This window comes from Grus americana, chromosome 5 (genome assembly GCF_028858705.1).
Source record: "Grus americana isolate bGruAme1 chromosome 5, bGruAme1.mat, whole genome shotgun sequence".
Taxonomy (NCBI): Eukaryota; Metazoa; Chordata; class Aves; order Gruiformes; family Gruidae; genus Grus; species Grus americana.
In genome coordinates this window covers 29996125-30012619 of record NC_072856.1, presented here as the reverse complement: position 1 = coordinate 30012619, position 16495 = coordinate 29996125, and the positions used below count along the sequence as shown (strand labels likewise).

Here is a 16495-nt window from a genome sequence, read left to right as displayed (position 1 = left end):
AGCAAAGTTCACTTTGTAGTCTATACTAAGTTCAGAGTGGCTTAAGTTGAAGTGTATTTATGGGCAGTGAGACAAGTGGAGACTTTGAAAGCAAATTGGGGAATTCTAAACTATGCATTTCATTGCACATAGAGTCACTTGAATGTAGCAACAGTGATTTAAGAAGAAAGATAACTAGTTAGCCCTACATATCTGTGTTTCTGTAGATATTTACTTTCCTAGGATTAGTCTTTCCTCAAAAGTGATTTTTTTAAAAAAATATTTCTGTGGGAATGTATTCGTCATGTAATTAATATATTTATTCAAATATTTGTAAAAATCTGAAATATATTTGGCTCAAAATATATTTTAGGAAAAGATTATATTTCCCACTCACATTTATTTGTTTTAATCACTGTTTCTGTACAATGTAAAGTTGTTAAGAGAGACAGACATGAGGATGGAGATTTGAAAGATGGCATAGGAATAATTCAAACTGCAAAGAGGCATTGGTGCTTTGTTGGAGTCAGAGTCTGATTAGACCAAGGTGTGGTTTTTGGAAGACTGCCTGTCAAAGATGAGTATGCTTTGCTTTTCTTCAGCTGTGGCACTGTGCAGTTAAACTGCCCTCCTTGTGCAGAGGGACTGCCACCCACAACCCACAGTGTTGATGCCTCCTTAGATCTTGCATGTCATGTAATATAGGACTTGGGTTTTTATTATAGGATAGCTGTGGCAATCATCTATAATCATGATCTCCTGACCTTTTCCCTTTGTGACAGACAAAAGATTGCATTTGTACATGGTGTGAGCATAATAACAAGAATTAGACCACTAATGTGTGTTGAACTCTGATAGGAGTAAGGCTTACTCATGAATCAGAAGGATTTGCTCTTACATTACGTAGGTTTTCAGGCAGCTACAATCTGAGTAGTACATACCATTCCCAAGACACTGTTGTTGCAATTGCTGGGCATGTTTGAGTTTGGCTAAATTTTCCCTGTCAAAATCTGTAAGAATAGTGATACCAGACCAGTCCAAAGTCTCATCTGGATCAACAGTATGTCCCCAGAACTGGCCTAAAATTAATGCTTTTGGGCAAGGCAAACCCTGAAGCATGCTTCCCCCACTCTCCCAAGAAAGACATTTGTGCTTCATGAGGTCTGTGGCTCAGGGATCTGTCTCCTGAGTCAAAAGTAGTGTTTGCATTTAATCACCATACCCAAAATGCTTGGCACTTTGAGGCCACTGAGGGATTTTACTTCAATATCTTTCATTTTGCACTGGACAGGAACCCCCATGCTCTTTCTCAGTGTCATAGGAAAACACCAGGCCTAGTTTCAGGATGTTATTCTTTGGGGAGGTCCATATACTTATATTGCTAATTAAATAGTTATGGACATTTCTTCTGTCTCTTCTTTGCCTTGCATAGGCAGCAGAAATGCCTACTTAAGCAAAGCTGATCCTTTTCAGGCTGGCCTGAAAAGGCCTTTTCTGCATATTAGTTAGGGTTAGCTCTTACACAAAGACAACTGCCCCCTTGTATTTATTCTAAAACCGGCAGAAAACTTACCATTAACAGCTGCATGACTCCAGCTGTCTCTTGCTTTAAAACTGCGAAAGCTTTGTGGCTGTCACAAACCTTCAGAACGCATCCACCATTTCTGCAAAATCTCGATTCGCTGCCTGGATGGTGCTATTTCTCTGCAACTGCATAGGATGGTATGTGGAGATTTTGGAGAAAAGTGTTTAATTGCCCATAGTCTGAATATTGATCATAGACTCATAGAATGGTTTGGGTTGGAAGGGACCTTAAAGATCACCTAGTTCCAACACCCCCCTGCCATGGGCATCCAACTGGGCTAACCTGAGACACCAGCAAAATAGGGAGCCATCGGCAGCATGAGGAGCGAGAGTCGCAAGCTGAGGTGCCTGGGCTCTCCACGTTCCTGCACCCCCGTTGCAGTGCACAGGGACACAAGAATGGCTGCGCTGGGTCAGACCAAAGGTCTTTCCTGCCCTGTGTTTGAGAGCAGCCAAAGGCAGGTGCCTGGGGAGGAGTATGACAGTAGGTAAATTTGTAGACCAAATACAGTTTTTCTATGAGTGCAGCAACACCTCCAGTCTACTCTTGAACCTACGTAAACTCTCTGCATCAACAACAGTCTTTGTCCAGCCTCTGGTTTCCATGTCACAAAAACCTTTGCTGCAATCTCATTGCCTCATCCTAGTGGCATAGATCAGTTTTGCCTTCACTGCTGAAAGGCCTTGGATTTGCTCTACCATACAGTGACTTTCCATGATCTTCCCTTACTTTCCCTGTCAGCTGACGTAGTGGAGATTGACTTTCAGAAGGCTTCCACCATGGGTGAAGGGACTGGTTGTTGCAAAACTCTTTTTTTCCAAGGGCTGGCCCACCAGCCAATATCACTGGAAAAGGCCATAACTTTCATCTTCAAGTTCCCCCATCCATTTCTTCATAGAAGCCTTTGAAGACCCCTTAAAGCCACCTTTATGCTGGGCTCTCCATTTCCACCATGTAACCACAGGAGAGTTTCTTTCTGGAGAAGCTTCTCTGCTGGCCAAGTACCACCGCATTTCACCCCCTGTGTGCTGATTATAACTAGGACTAGACCCATGCTGTGTAAATTCCTCAGAGCAGATCTTGTTTTCAGCATGGCTGCCCAGACCTACCTTGCTGTGCATGGTCCCGTCGGAGCACCGCCGGCCCTCGCCATTCCCAGAGGCTGCCACTGCAGTCGCAGCAGGGCACGGGCTGCTTCGCACAGCGGATAAATCTGGTTTAGTGCAGCACTTTTCTCAGTGGCAGGGTTCACTGATCTTCCAGGATGCAAAAGAAATATCTTCTACACTGCAAATTGACACCTATGGGAGAGAAACCAGTTTGTTTCATGAGCTATGAGTGAAATATAAATTATGTTTTCTACATACATGTATTTTGCAGAAATATTCCCTTCAGGAGACAAAAAATATCTTTAAAAATACTGTCTTGCCCTACTTTGTATTTAGCAAAGTCCAAAGCTTCAGAAAACTTTTCCTGGAATGGCCTACAGCTACTCTTTTTTTCTTTTTTCTTCTTCTTTAATATGACAAACTAATCTCAATCAGCATTCTCATTAGCAGAAGCCTTAGGCTTGTCTTTAACTATAGTACTATATCTGGCTCTTGTTAAATCTGGGCTTTGTTGCTATGTAATTTCATAGCAAACTCCCAACACTACTACTGCTCATTGATTTTAAAAGTTGGAAGGCGGTATGCCTAATGTTTTTTCTTCTGTCACCTAAATCCTGTGTAACACCATCATAATAATTAATTTCCTTTCAGTGCCATGTTCTCCAAAGGAAACTACTGTGTGTGGAAAGGACTAGTTGAAGACATTCCCACAAGAAGTTGCGTATACTTCTTAACTTTTCCACTGACTGTAGCACCAATGCGAGGGAGTGGCAGCAAAGAGGGCAGGCAGGTAGCACGGGCAGTACCAGCAGGCAGCTGCCTGGGCTGGCCAGTGCTAATGGCATGTTTGCTTTTGGGGTGAAATCGCATCCCTGTCAAAATGGACGTGGTCGCTGACTTTTGTCATGGTCGAGGGAAGTCCTGCAACACAGTCCATTGAAAAAGAGTACTGGTGTCTTTGCAAGGCATCTCATCTAAGTTCCTGATGCTCCTGGCTGCTCAGACAGGCTGTGTTTGCACTAACGGAGAGAAATCCTAAGAGCAGCCCAGGACAAATGCGTGGCAACAGGAGCCTGCACGAGGACAGAGAAGTAGTTACGTGGATAGCTGCCAAGTTGCAACAAGGCCTGTAAACAAGGATTTCCTCACTGGTTAAGAAACTGAAATAAACAGGTATAAAAGCAACTGTTAATCACCAGAAGCTCCTCCCTGTGATGTCATATCCTGAAGCAGGGCTTTTCTTACTGTAATTGTAACCTGGTTAGATCAAGATCAAGAGCTAATTGCATAACCGCTAAGGTACATGTCAAAATGGAGCCCTGGTCCTGATTGATGTTTATAATAACAAAGTCAAAACCACAGTTAGTAATATGAATAATGAATTAATGGATAATCTCAATGAATATGATGAATCAACTTCACAGTTGCAGTTGTTAATAACCTCTTCTCCTTTCCATTCAGTCTTTTGTTTGGTTTTATCCACTCATGTTACCCAACTCTGCTCCCACTCTTCCTCAGTTCATTGCCACCACCTACACACATACAAGAACCTAGTTTCCCTCAGATCACTCATTTTGTGTTCTCTAGTCTAAGAGATTATTTCAAGCTTTTCCCCATTCTCAAGTCTTTAATGTATTGTTGGCAGAAATGCAATAATGGAGTCTATGGTATAGAGCATAGTGTATATTGCATTGTATGCAACTCGTATTGTATACGTGGTAAGAAGTGTGGAGACAAAAAGCCTGTGCTGTGCCTTCATATTGTCATAAGCTACCACCAGAAAGGCCAATGCTATGTATAATCAAGGAGCTCATTAATATGTTATTTGTTTAGAGATCTTGGTCAGGGCACCTCCCTACATCTACGGAAATAATTGCATCTCTACTGCTAGGTATCAATGATTTGTACGTAGATACGCATGCTGCTTCTGTCAGCCATGATGGCTTCTGCGTACTTCTCTGTGCAAAACCAGAAAGCTATTCTGGTGGCTAAAGGTATTATGTGTGATATTCCCTCATGACTTACTCCAGACTCTTGGTGCAACCTTGGAGAAGATGAGTTTCCTCACACCTTAGTTCCTCATCTCTAAAGCAAGGAATGCAGCAAGGGCATTAGGAGCCCCACAGGGGCATTAGGAGAATGAACAGTTTACTGGCTGAAGGACTGGTAAAAGGCATAAACAACCTTAGATAAATGTTAGGCTCATCTCTGCCTCAAAGGCAAAAGTGAGAGCAGCTACTGTACTCTAATACCGTACCAGCACAGGTGGTATTGCAGCTGTTGTCCTTCATTGAACAGGGATGATCTTTAAAGACTTTTGTGATGTTACTACATGTTTGTAGTAGACTTCATTATGCTCTTGTTGAGAGGAGACTTCTAGTTAACAAGTGGTTGAAACAGTTTTTAAAATGTTTTACAATTTTTTAAAATGTCAAAATCTGTTTTAAAACAAATTTGAAAAGGGTGAAGGCGATGGAAATGAGCAAGGGTGAAGCTTGGGTGGAGAAGAGAGGATGGAATGAATAGGTAATGATGGCAGCAATGTAGAACCACATGGTGCTTTGAGAGGACCCAGGTCTGTGCAGCGATTCATGACCCTTCACTCCTCTGCAGAGTTAAAAGGCAGGGGCAGACTCTGCTCAGGATGCGACTTTCTCGTTTGCACTTGGAAAATTCCTGCCAGCCTGGATGAATGTTTCTGCAAGAGTTGAGACACATTTCATGAAGTGCTGTGATAAGAAAGAGCACAGATAGCATGAGACTAGCATGCAGTTTCTTTCAAACGTATGTAAGCAACTTCAGCAGTTATCAACAGATAAGTATGTGCTTTGATTTCTGAATAGGCTTTCTATATTTACAAATTTCCTTGGGCTGAGCTGTGTAACACCTTCTCACCACTTACGAAACTAAGCTGAGCATTGCCTTTTCCCATGCTTAGAGTCTCCCACATCTTAAAAGTTACTGTACCTTGGTGTTTTGATCATCCCTGATAAGGACCATCTTTTACTCTATATCCTTCTTACTATTGCACAACAATGTATTGAGTTTAAGACCAAAGTATACTTTGGTTGACACTAAACAGTAACCACAAATTGAATATCAGCAGATCTGTGTTTACAGGACTATTAGTGGTTATCTGGGATGTTCAAAGAAATTCATAAAGAATATGAAGATTGATACAGACATTTAATTATTGCAGGATTGCTTCAGGATTTTGAGGTATTCCTATGATGAGGAGAAGGCGGCACAACTTCTCATCTTTGGAATTTTTTTTGTGAAAAATACATTTAAATGCATTTTTGTTCATTGATTCCCAAAAGATTTTCTTATATACTGTTAAAGAACCTGCAGAATCTGTTCGAGTTCTGTTCTGGTTGTTCCAGTTTCATCAAGACAGTCATATCTGCAGTTCACCCGATTATGCATTAAGCCGTGTGACTGATATCTGTAATCAGTGATTCATTCTTTCCTGTACCCTCCGAGCAAAAACCTGTTCTGTTTTATGCATCTGTGCTCTCGTTGGGCTCTTTCACACGTGTCTAGATGAGTGCTGCTGAGCCGAGCTGTACACTAAAAGCACAATGTGATAAAGCCTCTGTTATATCTTAGTCCCTGTGGAGGTCTATTCTGAAGACTCAGAGCACTGCCAGGGAAAGCCTTGCCCACAGGCAAGATTCATAAAGCTTGAGGACCTTTATCAGTGATGGTCTCCAGAGAGGAGCTTCAGGCAACCTTTTTCTTAAATCAAGGACATTGATTACCTTGTAGATAAGGACCAAGAACCCAGATGTGATTTGCTATTATGTGGGAGGCCAATGTAAAGTAGAGAGGCTAGGTTTAACATGGCTGTGATAGTTTGCATTGCTGAAAAGACACGTGAGAGTGTCCATGTGAGACTATGGCTTCTCTCCAGGGCACTTTGTATGACTGTATCCTCAGCAGGAGCCAATAAAGTAGCGCTGCAGTAGTAGGTGAAGTAGTAGTCAGTGAAGGTTAAAAGTAAGATTTACTCACAAATGTTGGTGCTGGTGCTTGCATCATATTCTGCTATTAAATTGGCAATCTTTTTGAATGTCTGCCTGGCAAAGGCATTCATCTTTTCCTATTTGTTCAGGACCAATATTGACACCCTTTTTTAAAGACTTTCCTTTCAGTTCAGGAATGAAAACTAGACAAAAGACGTCTTGGGTATAAATGTTCCTTGTAAGTCAGATATATCTATTCCTAATGTCTTCATTCAATCTTACTCAAAGGAAAGTTTCTGTAGACTGCAGGATCAGTTGGGAGTCCTGGAGGACTCCAGCCAGAACATGAGCTCATTTAATTTCACTGTGAAAATAGGATTAGTTGTAGTCTTGTGGTAAAAGACAGTCTGGAGGCTGTGTGTTTATCTGTGGCTTACTTTGATGTAAAAGAATCTGATGGTGTGACGTCTTTGTAGAAATGTCATATAAAATGTGAAGACTTGACTGCCAAAAGCAAAGCGCATGTTGGCAATGCATCCAAGTCATATATTTACGTCAGGATGAACCATTGCTGTAATGTAAGCTTTTAATCCAGGCTGACTGAACTCTCTCCTTAACAAATAAACCAAAACAATCAAACTGTAATCTTCACCTGTGTGTTATGCCCTGTAGGTCCAAAATTTAGTTCACAAAATGGTGACTGACATTTACAGACCCTGGGCTGAATTCTTGGGCACACAAAGGCCCATTTACAATGTGGTATAAACACTCTTGCTTCCAGTGAGTTGTCCTGCTATGTTATGGAATATTTCTTACCAAATTAATTCATCAGCATCGAAGTCTTTACCTTCATATTGGCTGCTGAAAACCATCCTGTGAGGGAATGAGGTGACTTATTGCACCCTACTTTTGTTACTTGGTTATAACAATGTGCCTTATTATTTCCATGTTGTCTCCTTAGGCATAACTCTTCCATCCTCACCATAAAAAACAAAGAACCTCTACAGGTATCTATTTTTATTTATGTGTATGGCATCTACAGTAAACTCCTATGTATTATCAGTGCTAGCAGCTTCCTGTAAGTGAGACTTTGGGATATTTTTAACCTCACTCATCATATTTGCACATATTTTCTGTTTTTTAGATACGTTAAGCACAGTGAAAGGAGAACACCTCATGCCAGTCAGCTGACCTTGTCCTCACTATCATATTGAGTTACAGCTTTTTGGTGGCTTCCCATTCAGTACCAAATTTTACTTGAAAGAAAAGATACCTGGAAAGTGTCCCTGCTGGAAAGTTAATTTATTCAGTTTTTGGTTTCAAAACCCTGAGTCTCAATTGAAAAATTCACATTGGAATTACTGCTGCAGTGCACCATCGGTGCTGCAGCTTAGTCTTAATTCCCACACAAGATTACATCTCCCATGATGTATTGGTTCTGCTTTTTCAGAAAAGTCCTGGAGGAGAATACAAGAAAAAGTACCATAACTACCTGTTTTTATAAAGCATGTCAGAGGCACTTCTAAGCCAAAATAATGATGCTGAAGGCAAAAAATATATTAGTTTTAGCTAAACATTAAAGGCATTTTTGTTTCTATTCCCTTACTGAGTGAATAACATTCTTGTGGGAACACTTTCTGAAGAAAGAAAATTTGTGAGTGTTGATTTGTTGGTTCAGCTGCTTCTGGTATTGATTTTGTTCCCACTCCCGTTTTCTTTGAAATATTAGGCACTTCTGTGTACTGCTTACAGCCTGTTTCTGAGGCTGTTTCCATGATGTTTCCCTCTGATAATGGTTTCTTCAGATGCCCAGCAATTCTAACTACCCACAGTGTCTGCATCAGCAGTCTGGCCAAGACCTAATTTCCAGCTAGTTTATTTTAAGTGGAAATGAAAGAACTTTCTAAAAAATGTTTTGCAGTGATAGATGTGAGATTGCACCATGTATGACTGCAAGAGGGTCTGAGGTGGAACGAAGGAAGTCTGACCTCTTGATGATTCCTCTTGGCCAACAATATGTGGCTTTTTTGTACCTGCCGGCTGACACTCTGAGAGTTGGAACAGTGAAGTAGAGCAATGCTTATGAAAAGTCGAAAAACAGGTGTACCTATGGAAATACATGATTTCTAGTTCCACCTTACCAAAAGAGAGCATATATAAAGCTGATCTAATGACATCTGTGCTTCTGTTAGCATGGACAAATCTTCCAAGAACAGCTACACGTACACAAAACGCCACTTAGGCAATATAATTTATCCCATGTTGCTTCATGGAGAAGTTGGGATGGATGGGAGAAGTTGTAGCACACCTGTCCGTGGGCATCTCTGCATTCTATTGCGTTGCTTTTTGCATGGTTTCCTTTTGACGATTGAGATGGTACACAGAGGCTCTAGATATGGATTTAGGCCTTGTTACTTGGACTCTGTATGTGTTTGGAAAGGAAAGGTGGCAACTTTTCCAATAAACTTACAGTCTTATTTTATATGTGTCAAAGAAGGAGGTTTGCAATTGTTTTGGAGACAGCGCCCGGATATCTGGGAATTGATCTCTTGGGCTGGTGTACAGTGTAAGGATGTCCCATCACTTCCTTCCCTGACAGTCAAGGCTGGCAGGGAGACCGGTTAGTTGGTTTCCATGCAATATAATTGACATGACATGATTATCCTGTTTATTGCCTTCCAGCATAAACAGGGGCATCAAGTGACAGCAATTCCATGTGACATCTTGCAGGTTCACCTAGGCTGGTCCTCTTCTCCTGAAGCAGGATCAAGCTTACCTTGTCTGTCCCTCTTTGATACATATCTGGGTAGCAATACCCTCTGAAATGAGTTACCTTAGAAAGTTTATAAAATCTCTCTTGCTAGAGCTATCTCTCTTGGAGCTGGAGCAGTTTTTCTAATATTTGTCTTTGTTTATTTCCCTCTGGCCACACAGAGTCACAGATCATTGTCCTCTTTATATCAATCATTTGGTCATTACAGAACTGACTATTACCACATTATTTGACAGTCTTTGTTGTTGTTGTTGAATTAGCAAAATCAATTCTTTCAGCTTTTTCTCATATGCCAGGCTAAGTCAATCCTCTTCAGTCTGGACATGTTTAATTTTAGTAGGTGGTAACACTTAAAGCCTTTTACAGTGGAGGGAGGAAGAGAGGGGAAGAGAACTACAACATGGGAAAAACTGAGCATCCACTTGTTCCTGACCAGGGCTGGGAGTGTATGCAAAGAGACTCAGTGCTAAATCTCATCACCTGCACTCATGTTTAACATCGTGTATTTAGGATCTGGTCCAAAATTTATCTAAATCTGCGTTGTATATATAAGTTATCAGATGAATCCTGCAACATTATAGTTCTGGAGGTATAATTTGTTATTCTTCCTGCAGTGGCCTGGCTGTAATTGCTTGTTTTCAGATTCAAACATCTTTGTCTCTATCTGCATTCTTGTCTTGGGCTATGTTGAGATGGAGGCCTCACCAGCTGCTAACTGAGCTGGTGTTACATGTGGATCATCAGGTTGTGGGACTTTGTTTTGTGCTCTTATTAAGGGTGAACAGCCTTGCTAAAGACTGGACTAACTTTTGAAGTTGGCTATAGGTCTGTTGTGTTCAGAGAGGATGAAGGACTGAACAGAGATTTCACCACTCTACCTAGATAGAAGATTATAAGTCACAAGTTTAGAGCTTCTTTGATACTCTGAAAATATTGGCTGCCTGTCTTCTAAATCAGGATTCATAGCTAGTATGTACAACAAGGAGATATCCCAGACCATAAATGAACGCATTCTCTAAACCACGCATATATCAGTAGTTCATAACTGACAGAACAGTTGCTGAAGAAACAGATATTCTCACTCTACCTGCTTATCTGGCACCACCATCTAAGGAAGTAACTATGCAAAGTTAATATTATCTTTTTCAAATGTTAAAAATTCAATGGAAGAATTGTAGAAAATACTGGGGGTGAGAGCGCTAAAAAAATTATTTTATCACCTCCTTTAGCAATGAATTGTTATCTACAGGTACATTGCAAATATTCTGTATTTTAAAATTGCAGTAATAAGTCTAAAAATATCCTAATATTACTTTTTTTTTTTTTAGAATTATAGACATCTGCATTTGTGAGGTTAAGGTAATTTCTTCCCGGCTATGGACAGTAAGAGGGAAACTATCAAATGCATGCTGAAAAACAAGATGTTTCATGTTCAGACAGTACCAGAAGACTTGAAAGATAAATCATATATAACCTGATTGCACAAATTGCTTTAAGCAACACCTATTCATTGCCACATGGGTTACACCACAAGTTTAAAGAAAGTGTGGAATGAGAGCAAAAGACTGGTAGTGAAAGAATAACATAATTACCGATAAGGCACTCTCTTCTTGTGGGTCATGTGGAAATATTAATAACAGCAGTTATTTTTTTGTACAGTGCTTTTAATCATGGCATGTCAAAGCAGATTACAAAAGAGGAAAGGATTGTTATCACTGTTTTATTGATGGGGAAATGCAGATAAAGAAGCAAGATAAATTTAAATGGAAGCAATTGCCCAGAGTGACTTAGCAGCCTGGAGCAGAGCTGGGACTGGAGCCAACATGTCATGAGACCTTTTCAGCAGATTACCCACTTGGTCATGCTGCCTCTCAGCATGTATCCCACAGTGCCAAACTGTCTGTTATTATACCCAAATCTGACCTGTTACTGTGATTACAGAATAAGTTGTTAGAGCTGGAGACATTAGAGACAGCTGTAGTTGCCCAGCAGACAAAAGAAATATCCATTGTCCAAAAATAAGTGCAAACAGTGTACAGGACTGAAGGACAGCAGATTTGCTCCAAATGGGAGGGCTGGAAAGGGTGAACGATGGAGTACAGGGAATGAGTCTCACCACTCTTCACTGCATTTTCAGGGTTTCAGTTTACTACCACAGGTTCATGAGACATCAACTCTTTTATGCACTTAGGAGCAGGTACCCAGTGCTGCTCCCTGCTAAAAAACCCATCATCATCTTAGCAGTATCAGAGAGAATCCTAAACACCAAACATCTACGTGCATCAGGTTAGCCCACAAAAGGAAAGTTAGTTGCACAGCCATGCAAACACCCAACCTGCCCCTCACCTGAAAACTCTGGCAATCCCCCAGAGACAACTCGTCAACACCCTGCGGCCGTGCTGGGTATAGCTGTGCTCACCCGGCTGGGAGGCTGTTTGCCCCAGCTTGGGGCTGGGGTAGTTCCCGGGACCCCACCCCAAAGTAGCCCCCGTGTACTGCGAAGATTTAATGCCGTAATTGTAGCTAACTGTGCAACCTTGTGTTACATTAACACGTTTCTCAGCAATCAGAAGTTTCTTCACTATCAAGGCTCAGTTTAAATCAGTAAGATAAAAAAGTGCATTGCTGTTTTTGCGTATTTGCTGATGGTGAAGGGATGTGATCGCGTGTTGGGTGAGACAGTCGGCTCATTACCTGGACTGGGCTACAACTATGTGGGGGCAGCAGCCCGGAGGGGGAAGATCCTTCATACCCAGACCCTCTTTAGCTCTTCTGTTCCCCTCTCAAGAGCAAAGGACAAAGTTAGACTCTTGTCTAAATGCTCAAAGGGTTAAATAAGTATTTTACCCTTTAAAAAGGTTCTCTTAAAATGTAAACCTTTTTCTTCTCCATCACAGAAATCTGCTGATTTGCAACAAACGGGACATACCAATAATGAGGTTTGTTAAGTAAAACTAGCTCTGTGTATTTTTTTCTTACCAGTTGTCTTTATTGCAGTAGCTTCTTCGAATCTCCACTAATGACCAGAGCTCCCACCTGCAAGAGGGAACAAATAGCAGTGCTATTGAATAAGGACCTGTAAGAAAAGTAATAGAAACAATATCTCTTTTTTGCAGCTTGCTGTCTATACAGTGCTATAAGGCTATGCTCTAAGATGGTTATAGTAATTTGTTAGTTACAATATATCTTTTCAAATACAGTTAGTCAAACTGATTGCTATGTAAGCCTGTCCTTGCCCACTGCTTCCCCTGAGACTGTCCGGACCAAAACCGTCAAGAACTGCAAAGATCCAGTGTGGAATGAAACATTTTACTTCAGGATCCAGAGCCAAGTAAAAGTAAGACGCAGAGTGCATTTGTTTTTCTTTTGGGGCACAGATCTCATTGTGTGATCGATATGTAGGGTACCATAAAAATAAATATGTGTCAGGGACTACAAGGATATGGGTAAGGGGATGTGGATTAGCATGCAGCAGCAACATTAAATTTTATTTTCTGATATATAATAGATATCCAAGATATTTCACAACTGTTCATATAATGTTCTATGACTTTTCACTTTTTTTTTTTTTTTAAATCACTGCTTTTCAAGAGTAAAGGTGAGAATTTCAGAGTAAGTTGAACAGTATAAAAGACATATGTGAGCTAAGTAGTGGAAGCATCACAGTGCTGTATGTTTTTACTATTCCTTTGGAACGACCCGCAATAAAAAAAAAAAAATCACAAAACAGCAGTTAAAATTTGCAAAAGAAGACCAGCTGAGCTTTTACCATGATGATAAATGTTAGAGCTTAAGAAAGTTTGCAAGTCCTACTATCACCTTCTCCAAAAGACAGGATCAACATCAGAGTCTAGGAGTCCACAAAGATCAGTGATAGGCCAAGGAAGCCAAGCTTACTTCACACCTGGGGCAATCGAGCTCTGCTTTACAACTCGCACCCATCATTTCCAAGCGCTGGTGGCAGAGCAGGACAAGAGCACTTCTGCCAAGTGCCAAGTCAGCAGGCCAGTCCCCTGGCTCTCTTGAGCACCGATAAATGCCTCCAAAAGAGCATTCAGAATAGCTAAAAATGTTACTACACCGCAGGGCGTCCAGTCAACAATCTCTCTTGCCTTTGTCTGCAGAAGTTGCCCATGACACAAGTTCTCAGGCTTCCTTCCGCAGAGTTAGGTGGTACCGGTCCTGTTTGGTGTGGCTTTCGGCTTTAAAACATCTGCCCATCTGTGGCCTACATCCAGTGCTTTCCCTGCAGACCTAAAAAAATACTAACTTCTTTCAAAATACCAGTGAGGCACAATTTCACGGAGCCCTGCAGGTTTATCAGGGAGGCAAAAGGCAAGGGACAAACATTGCAGCATGGGAACAAACACCCACTGATCTGCAACTCTTGCACCAGAACATCTGCTCTTTGCAATGGTTCGTGGCTGACAGGTCTTTCCAAACTGCAATACCACACATAACAGCTGAAAAAAAAATATCCTGGCCACAGGAAGCTGCTTGAACTAGTCCTTCATGGAGTAGTATTTGGGAAGACCGTATGTTTACTTTGCAGTAAGTTTGCAGTAGGAGACGAGACACCTGGCATTAGCCCCAGTAATTTTCAGTGTGACATTGTGGCAGTGGTCACTGTGGCTTCAGTGTGGGCTGCACAAAACGTGTCCTGGGGATTTGGGACAACCGAAGTGCTCTGACATGTCCGTCACTGCTGCCTTGCTGCTCTCTGGGGTCAACAGACTAAAAGTGAAGTGTCTCACAGGTTTCTCCGCATACGCTGCAATTGTTCTGCTCATTACCCTCTAAGCAGAGCCGGAGGCTGCTGGTCTGGTTATTTTCTCCTCGCCTGTCTTGTGTATCATTGAGGTATTCATCTTCCTAAATCATGGGAGCCAGAGCTCAGTGAAATCATGTAATACACTGTCACTGTGGAAGAGAAAAACTTGTTTGGGTATGTCGGGCTGGTTCCCATCAGGAACAGGAGTGTTTACTGAAAGGCGTCTGTTTTGATGAACATCTGACAAAGCACAGCTGGCGAGGCAGGGCTTCCCGGGCCGCTGTGGGCAGCACTCCCCCAGCTCCAGGAGGGCCACCCTGCCCGGAGCTGGTGGCACACAGAACTGCAGAGTGCTGGCTCTGCTCCCAGCGATGTTGCCCTCACATCCTCTGTCAGGAGTGGGCAGAAAGAGTGAACTGCCCGGAGAGCCACGGCTGCTTCGCACAGCGTACCCCCGCGGTGCAGCCAGCCAGCACCCTGCGCATGCCCCTCCTGGCTAGCTGGGGGTGACTGAGGGACTTCAAATCAGTTGGTCACTAAGAAAATGTCAGCCATTTTGGCCAAATAAGGACAGTCTGTTGCAGTATCACAGCTAGGAAAACTGATCTGTTCTTCAGCGTAAGCTTTCCTTCTATAAACTACAGCTTTTCAGCATATTCCCTCCATCACCTTCCATAATCCTTTACAGGCTATTTATGGCTGGCCTGTAAACCGAGTTGCTGTGGCTGCTTCTCTCTGCCTCTTGTCGGTATGTTTATCTTAGAAAGTGTGGTGGGCAGGAACCCACCGCTGACCCCGTCAGCCCCAAACAGAATTGTTTTTCTGCCTGAAGCACAGTGTAATGCATTTATATGGCCTTAAAGGGCAGCAGCCTTTCTGCCTTCTGACAGCAAACTGCAAGCTCAAGTTCACTACAGCTTGCCAGCGCTCATTTGATGGTTTCTTACAGAATTGATAGATGTCAAAATTGAATACTTGGATTCTGGATCATCTTCCCTTCAGTATATTTGCATATTCAATCACTTATCAGATTTAGTTATGGCCCTTCCTGCGATTCATTATGAACTTTTAAGGCAACAAAGCTCATGTGCTCACTCGCTTTTGTGCATGTGTTTGCATGTGAGACCATGTGCCTATTTGTGTGTCTTTGAAAAGCATTGAACCTCTTAGCAAGTTTCAGTTAAATCTGATGGATAAGTAAGAATCTCTGAGATAAGAGGTCCCTGTAATTTACATGAAAACGAGCTGCTGAATATCTGGAGAGAGGCCTGAATTATTTCCCCACTGAGAAAACAGCTGTTAATGTTAATTTGCTCAGCACTCTGGGAGGCACCTCTGAGCCAGCCCATGTGCAGCTACCAACCAGGCACAGCAGGGGCTGTTGCCCCTCCTGTCCATCCAAGCAGGCAGGTGATGCAGGAGGGAGAGGAGGAGATTTGTGCAGTGGGAGGCAGGAAGAGGAGAGATTGAGAGCTGTAGGATATAATCCAATGGAAATAGGCCTTTCTGCTGCTGCTTTCTGTGCATTTTGTCACCAATTTAACAAAAACATATCAGTTTCTGTAAATTCCATGGTAATTATTTCCATGTGATCTGTTTAATGCGTTACAAGATATAATTATGCAACCATGCAGTAGTTATATGGTGCTTTCTTAACGTATTTTAACCACTGCTTATATCCAAGGATTTTATTTTTTTCTTCACCAAGAACAATAAACTCCTGACCACTAGATGTTTTCCTACAATTCAGGGAAAAGTGGTGACCTCAAAACAAATTAGAGGTCAAACATGGTTTTCAGTATGGAAGCTACACAGTCAATGATTCAATTAGCCTTTGTCATTTAAATTACTCTGCAGGGGAAAATTAGCCACAAACTCAACTATGTCAGGTTCAGAATATCATCCTTCAGCCCCGTGTGGATGAAAAGGTTGTGCATGCTCCCTGACTTCTCCCCATCCTTTCCCTGTTTTTCTTAACATGCTGAGCACGTCATCTTGTGCCTCCATAAGGTCTCAAAATAGAAATGTTTCTAATCCTGCACCTCTGTTCACAGAATATTCTTGAGCTGAAAGTCTATGATGAAAATGCGATGACTAAAGATGACCTCCTTTTCACTGTGCTCTTTGATGTTGCTAAAATCCAGCTTGGAGAAACTGTTCGCTTGACTTTTCAGCTAAATCCAAAGGTAAGGAATAAAACTGCCTTGGCCACAGGAAGGAAATAAATTTTTGGTATTACCCCCGAATTAACTTCTTGTAAAGCAATTGTAGGTGGGAAGGTTTATTTCCTATTGGTTTGCACTTTGTGTATCC

The 16495-nt window shown here is 41.8% G+C and overlaps 1 protein-coding gene across 2 annotated transcripts in view; it reads left to right on the top strand.

Annotated features, from left to right (window-relative positions):
* Window positions 1–16495, top strand: part of LOC129206792 (cytosolic phospholipase A2 epsilon-like) — a 35914-nt gene that overhangs the window by 4267 nt on the left and 15152 nt on the right. For both annotated transcript variants that reach the window (XM_054826650.1, XM_054826649.1), the window contains 2 exons: window positions 12612–12748; window positions 16237–16368. In XM_054826650.1, the coding sequence (XP_054682625.1) occupies window positions 12612–12748; window positions 16237–16368 (269 nt within the window). The remainder of the gene's footprint in view (window positions 1–12611; window positions 12749–16236; window positions 16369–16495) is intronic.